Source organism: Apteryx rowi, unplaced genomic scaffold (assembly GCF_003343035.1).
Source record: "Apteryx rowi isolate R43461 unplaced genomic scaffold, aptRow1 scaffold_673, whole genome shotgun sequence".
Classification (NCBI taxonomy): Eukaryota; Metazoa; Chordata; class Aves; order Apterygiformes; family Apterygidae; genus Apteryx; species Apteryx rowi.
This window is the reverse complement of record NW_020450953.1, coordinates 305,948-313,153: the sequence shown is the minus strand read 5'-3', so window position 1 is coordinate 313,153 and position 7,206 is coordinate 305,948. Positions and strand designations below refer to the sequence as shown.

At 57.8% G+C, this 7,206-nt stretch overlaps 1 protein-coding gene across 1 annotated transcript in view; it reads right to left on the bottom strand.

Moving 5' to 3' along the window:
* Positions 1-7,206, bottom strand: part of LOC112975539 (COUP transcription factor 1-like) — a 12,103-nt gene that overhangs the window by 2,567 nt on the left and 2,330 nt on the right. Inside the window, exons 2-3 of the mRNA XM_026085782.1 lie at positions 6,966-7,200; positions 25-552 (exon numbers count right to left, since the gene is read on the bottom strand). Of these exons, the coding sequence (XP_025941567.1) occupies positions 25-552; positions 6,966-7,200 (763 nt within the window). The remainder of the gene's footprint in view (positions 1-24; positions 553-6,965; positions 7,201-7,206) is intronic.

Below are 7,206 nucleotides of genomic sequence, written 5' to 3'. Positions count from 1 at the left end.
CCCCTCCCCCCCGCCGGTCCTCACCCGGCGTGAAGAGCGCCACGGCCTTGAGGCAGGCGTACTCGGCCGCGTCGACGTGCAGCGCCTTGAGCTTCTCCACCTGCTCCTGGAAGACGCGGATGTGGTCCATGAAGGCGACGACGCGGTCGGCCGACATGGGGGCGGCGTGGAGGCCGGCGGCCGCCAGCAGCGGGGCCACGTGCAGCGGCATGGCGCACTGGGCCGCGTTGAGCACGAACAGCTCGCTCCACGTCATGCGCAGCAGGGCCACCTGGTCGGAGAGCTGGAAGTCCGGGAAGAAGGGGATGCTCTTGGCCCACTCGATGGCACTGAAGAGGAGGCGGGCGGCCAGCTCGCAGATGTTCTCGATGCCCATGACGTTACTGGGCTGCAGGCACTGGGCCCCGTAGCGGGCCGTGGGGTAGGGCTCGGCCCGCAGCAGCAGCGAGATGAAGCCGCTCAGGTAGCTGTGGCCGGCGTAGGGGTCCCCGTTGCTGAGCGGGTACTGCCCGGGGCTGCTCTGGGGGTGCGCCATGCGGCCCCGCTGCACGGCTGCGGGAGCGGAGCACGGAGGTCAGCGCGGCAGCCCCGGCCCCCCGCTATCCTCCCCACCCCCCCCCGGCCTCTCTGCAGCACAGTCCCTTTGCATCACCCTTTGCATCACCCCCGCTTTGCAGAAAGAGAGGCCAGGTCACCCCATCCCGCTTTAGAGGGGGAAAGGAGCACGAGGGACATGCCACCCCGGCTGGGGACAAACCCCTGGGACCGGCAGCCCCTCCGCCTCCCAGCGGGATGAGGATTAGCCACCCCAGGCAGCGCTGGCTTGCCGCCAGCTTTTTATTAGGAAAAGGCATGACAGATTTTGGGGCCCCCCGTGCAGGCATTCAGGGTCACCACTTCCTTGCGTGCAGCGTTAATGAGATGGGGCTAACGAGGGGCCACCTCCAAGGAGGTGTCCTGGACGCCTGCCCAGGCTCCGGCACCAGCGACCCCCTCGACGGGCACCTGTTAGCTTCCCTCCAGGTCCCTGCCTTCACCCCCATTTTGGCCTTGAGTCTCCTCCTGTTTGGAGGGTTTGGGATGAAAAAAACCTCTCTGGATTGGCCTGGAAACCCTGCCTGGGCTCCAGGGTGGGAAGAGCTGGGGAGAACCCCCAAAAAAACAGATGGAAGAAGAAGGGAGGGCTGGAAGGAGGGCACGCTGGCTCTACCTGTGCCAACCACAGCCCAGACGCCGGCCGCCCGGCCGGATCCCAGGCAGCTTGAGGCCAGATGTTGGCCGCCGTGGTGCCGAGGGCCAGGGCCCCGCCGCGCCGGCTCGCACATCTTCCACGAGCGAGCTCCGGTGCACGGCCCCACGCTCGTCCCAGGCATTGCCGCCCCCCCGCTGCGCCGGCAGCCCTTGAGGGAGGCTTAGCTTAATGCGGCTTGACAATCCCAAGTGTCATCCAGCGGTCGGGATCGCTGCCCCGAGCCGGGTCCCAGCTCCCCTGGCTCCCGGCGGCAGGAGCGGCTGAACCCCAGGGCCGCGGAGGGCCGGGCACCGCAGCATCGCAGTTTTCAAAATATCTCCCTGCACAAAAGCTCCTATCGGCCTGCGAGGGAGCAGGAGAAAGCGGCCCCAGCTGCGAGGGACGCGGGGTTTTGCAGACGGGCCTGGGCAGCCCCGCAGGGCTTCATGCAACAGGAGGGAAAAGGCGCCCTGGAAGCCCACGCAGGGCAGCCAGGCCGGTGCTTTGATCCCTTGCAACCCCTTTCTGCACCTCTTTGGGGCAAAACAGAATTCAGAATTCCTGGGTTTAGTTCCCGGAGGATGAAACGACCCTTTTCAGCCCCAAAACACGTGCAAAAACAAAGGGAGCACCTGCGAAGGGCTCCCCCCAGCCTGATTTACCCCCCATCCGCACCACCTTGAATTGCAACCTTCTCCAGCTCACGAAATCACCCAGCGCTGGCAGGGCCGGATCCAGCGGCCGAACAAACCGCTACTGCCACCGGACCAAGCTGGTTCCCATCACTCGCGCCTTGCCCAGAGGGATTTTTCCAAAAGCCAAGATTGGATCTCCCCTTCCTAAATCCTGCCTGACACCAGCTCAGCTCCTTACTCTGTTCCCTGGAGGGAAGAGAGAGGTTTCTGTGGTTTTTTTTTCCACCCGTAACATCTTTAAGAAATAAATCCGGCCAAAACCAGTGGTTGGATCCTGGGAGTCTTTCGGTGTCGATTCCCAGCCTCTGTCCTGGAAGAGCGAGCTGCCCCTGGCCAAGGACGGGGAGCAACATCGGCTCCTCGACATCCCGTGGGGACGGCGTCCAGTCTCCCCTTTCTCAAGCTGGGCGAGACGGGGGCCCTGCCCCGGCGATGCCGTCGAGGCTGCAGGAAGGGAAACTGAGGCACGGAGCGGCCGGCCGCCCGATGCCTGCAGGACCGCCTCGCCGGGCTCGCTCCGTGCCCGATTCCCCCTCGAGTCGGAGAAGCCGTTGGCGGCTCAGTCGCAGTCTGCGGATTTCCACCAGCCTCGCATAGCGTGGGAAACGAGGCAAAAAAAAACAACACAGAAAGGCTGTTTTTCCGGTAAGCACCCAAAAAAACATAACGCTAATGATGCACAAGCACGGCGAAACGTCCCTCCGCTGCCGAGACACCTTGCAGCAGGGACCTGCCCTGGCGCCCAGGGACCGAGGCGAGGAGAACGCGACGGGAAGGGGCAGGCGGCGAAACGGCCGAGCCGCCCAAAACCCCGGGGCGAGCCGAGAGGCGCCCGGGAATATTTTACCCAGACGCTTTTGAATGGGCATCTTCGAGCCACGCAAGGTGCTTTCGCCCGCCTGCACGTGCTGCGTCCCGTGGCAGTTTCGTGCACACGCATTCGCAGCTGGAGGAAAGCCTTCTCCTGTCTCCCGGCACCTGGAAACCTCCTAAAAAAATCAAAGGTGGGAGCAGGTCTGGGAGGAAGGACGCTTCGGGCAGCGCTGTGCCCCAGGACCTTCCCCTGGCGCCGGACCCCGGTGTTAAATCAGCGCCACGGCACCGGGAGCGGGTGCTGGGACAAGCGGCAAACAAAACCTGTCCGCGCAGAGCAGCTGCTCGTGGCAATTTCCTTTTCTGAATTAAAACAAAAGGGGGGGGGAAAAAAAAGAAAAGGAAAAAAAAGCCAAATTCTGACCCCAAACGACCCCTGCTAAGCACAGCAGCAGCTCCCCTGAGCTGAGCGGCCTGAAGCAGCAGCAATCCCACGGGAGCCAGCGGGTCAGCTCGGGAACGGGCCAAAAGGACCCATTTTTTGCACGGCTCACAAAACCCGGAGGCTGCACCTCTCTCTCCGCCACCGAAACACTGCGGTGTTTTCAACACAGAATAAAAAGCTGATTTTTTTTTTTTTTTTAACATGGCCCAGAAATCTCTTTTGTTATTAGAAGAAATCAAAGCTGTACGGACAAGGATGCAGGTCGGGCTTGGGAGACGGGGTTAAACTCCACATTTCGGGCAGCCCCAGCACAAACATCAGCTGCAAGCAAAGATGCCAGAAATCCCAGGGAATTTGTCCGGTTTCCGGAAAAGGAGTTAATCCCCGTGTATTTATTGCGGCAGGACAAGGAAGATTTGCTAGGAGCAGGTCTCGCTGCCCGGAGCATCTGTCCAAAAGGCCTTCCCTTACACACACGCTTCCACGCTGCCTTTTTGGGGGGGAAAAAAGCTGAAACTGAGGGTAGCCCTTTGATAACCTCCCCGGAGGGAAACATCTCCTGCCTCGAGGTATTAATTCCCACGTCGCGTTTCAAAGCGGGCTTCAGCTCAAGCGCGGATTTCCCCCCCCCCCATCGCAGGTGGCTTTTTAGTACAAACTTTGTAACTCGGTCGCGCTCGCGGGGCTCCCCGAGACCCCCAGCGCACAACCAGAGCTGACACTGATAAATTCCCTCCTTCCCTAGCAGCCAACGTAGGGAAACATTTACCTGGAACAAAATCCATCAGGGGAAAAAAATAAAATAAAATCCAGGAGAAGCACGGGGAACGGAGCTGTTTGTTTGCAAATGCTCTCGGCTTTTGCAGCATTATGTCGATTCAAGCGCTGAGAAACCATTTAAAATCCCGATGCCGAGCCTGCGCCGGGGCATCTCGCGGGGCCGCCAAGGGGTTTTCCTTGGTGCAAAGGGCCCGGCAACTTTGCTGCGCTCCCGCGCGAGGGCTGCGGTGCAGCACCACGACAGCCCTCGAGGTTTTCTGCCTTCTCTTAATTTTACTGATTTATTTTTTTTAATATATACATATCCAGAGGGGCGACTTTTCGGCCACTCTGGGTGTCACAACTGTTGCTGCGCCGACCCGCAGGGGAAAACCCCGGCTGAGAAACAGGAGCCGGAGAAGGGTCGCCTGCCCCTCACGAGCCTCTTCCCGGCCAGCGGGAAATCACCGCCGGCTTTCGGAGAGGGGCTTCAATAGCAAAAACGAACCCGTGCGACCGACGCGACGACAAGGGAAGAAAACAGACGGATGCAAACCTCGCGCCTCGGCCGTCAGGGATGAGCCGGATGGGTTTCAGGCTGCCGGCACAAACGGGGAAGGATAACTTCATCCTTCAGCCCTTTCACCGGCTGAGAATAATATTCCTGCATACGATTAGGGCGACGGAGGTAACTCAGCCCAAATTTGCTCGGCTCGAAACTGGAAGGACTTTCTGCCGGCGAGGCGAAAACCACCGGGGAAAGAATAAAACCGGTGGCAGCCAACGCGCGCGCGGGACCGGCGCGGCTCGACCCCCCTCCGTCTCTGCAATTAGGAAAATAAAACACAAAGAAAATACAAAACATCGCCGGGTCCCTCATTACGCGCTGAGCGCGCCGGGCGATTCATTTCACGCACCGCTCGGGGCTGAGCTTTCGGCTCAGCGTGACGGCATCTGCCTGGGGGAGCCCCGCGCTAGCCGATACCCAAAGGCTTCACCATCGTATTTTGGCCCTAATGTACAATTTCAGGCGGAAAAAGAAATACTTCTAAAGCTGATGCTTTAGGGAAAAATAAAAAGAAAAAAAAAAACAAAAACCAAACGTGATTATGCGGCTGGTTAAAGTCAGACAAGGTAGCGGCACATGTCATATTCTTGTTAGCTTGAAATGCGATTTTAATCCCGGTCACGCTAAGTATTAGAGCGGCCAATTCCGACTAATTAACTTCAGATTTGCCAGACGCTCCTCCCCAAAGCCAAAGCCCTAATCTTTTAAAGAATATCTGCATTATCGCCCTCTAATTTCCCGCTTTTTTGTATATTTTTTTTTAAACAAGCACATCCCCAATCTACATATAACGGAGAGGAAGAGTAACTTGTTCCCATCCCCGCACAGACGCGAACCTATAAATCAAGCCCTAGCTAAGCCCCAAAGAAACTAAAAGTTCACCCGGTTCAAAAGAGCAGTTGCGCTGATGATTTAATTAAGCCGAATGAGAAGCGGGTTCCCTCCGCGGAGCCTTTCGCGGCGCGGCTAAGAGCGGAAGGCGTTGGGGCAGCGCGGCGGTTTGCGGCCGCTGTCACGTTTCCCTCTCGTTAAAAGCGAAGGGAAGAGCGGTGCGGGGGCTCGTTCCGCTCGCGGGAGAAGATGAGAAGCGGGAGGGAACCCGGCGGGGCGACGGCGGCGTGTTTCGGATTGCAAAAAGGAGGAGAAAAGGGGGAGGAAAAAATAAAATAAAAATAAAAATAAAGGTCGGGGAGGTTTGTGATGGATGCGGGATTTCGGAGGCGCTGGGGGAACGCCGGGCTGCCGCGGACTTCGGCAGCCTCGCACCAGGGAGGTTTGTCCCTGATTTTGGGGCGTCTCCCCCCAAACGATGGGGCGGAGGCGGAGAAGGGCTGGCAAGTGAGTCCCAAGGAGCTGTGATCCGGGGGGATCCCATGGTACCAGGGAGGCACCCGGGCCAGGCCCCGCTGGAGAGGGGACAGGAGAAAAGGAGTGGTGGCAACAGGGAAAGAGAGGACGGAGGGAGAGACAGAAAGAGGGATAAAGAGAGGAGAGGGAAAGGAAAAAATGAAAGAAAAATGGAGAAGAGTTTTCTCTTTCTTTTTCCCCCCTTTTTCTTTCTCTTTCCTTCCCCTCTGAGAGTCCTTTCTCTCCCTCTTTCACTTTCTTTCTCTTTCACTTTTTCTTTATTCTTTCCCTTTCTCTTTCTTTCTGCGTCCCTTCTTTTTCTTTCTCTTTGGGCTCCCTTTTTGCTTTCTCTTGCTCCCCGCTTTCTTTTTCTTTCTTTTGTCTTTTTCTTCGTTGTTTTTGCTCTCTTGATCTCTTCCTTCTTTTTTCCCTCTCTCGATCTCTTCCCTCTTTTTTCCCCTTTTCCCTTTTTTCCCTGTTCTTTTTCTTTCTTGTTCTCTCGTGATTTTTCTGGCTTTTTCTCCAGCTCTTTTTTCCTTTCTTTTTTGCTCCTTCTTGTCCTTTCTTTTCTCCCATTCCTTTTCCTCTTTTCTGCTCCCTCTTGCACTTTCTTTTTCTCCCGTTCTTTTTCCACTTTTTAACTCCCCTTTGCCCTTTCTTTTTCCTCCCTCTTCCCCTTTTCTCTCCTTTTTTCCCCTCCTTTCCACCTCCTATCCTTTTCCCCCTTTTTTCCTTTTTCACTCCCTCTTGCCTTCCCTTTTTCTCCCTTTCCCTTTCCAGTCCCTCTCGCCCCTTTTTTCCCCCCTTTCCCTTTTCACCCTCTTCTTCCATTCCCTCCTGCTCCCTTTCCTCTGCTCTTATGCTCTTTTTCCCTCCTTCTCCCTCCTTTGCGCTCTTTTCCTCCGTTGAGCTCCGCTCGCATTTTAATTCCCGTTATTTCTTTATTTATCGCTTTCCCTTTGCTTCCCTCTTGCTCTTTTGGACTTTTTTTTCCCCCTCCCTCCCTCTTTTTGCTTTGCTCTTTGCCCTCCTCTCGGCGCGCCCCGCGCTGCCCGGTGCCCGGGGCCGGTGCTCGGTGCCCGGTTCCCGGTGCCGGTGCCCGCTCACCTTCCCGCCGCATGCCGACGCGGAGGCACTTGCGGAGGCGGCAGTACTGGCACTGGTTGCGGTGGTGCTGGTCCACGGGGCAGTCGCGGCCGCCGCGGCAGCTGTACGAGAGGTTGCGGCGCACGGAGCGCTTGAAGAAGCTCTTGCAGCCCTCGCAGGTGAACTGCCCGTAGTGCTTCCCGCTCGCCTTGTCGCCGCACACCAGGCAGTCCGCCGCCGCCGCCGCCGCCGCCGCCTTCTC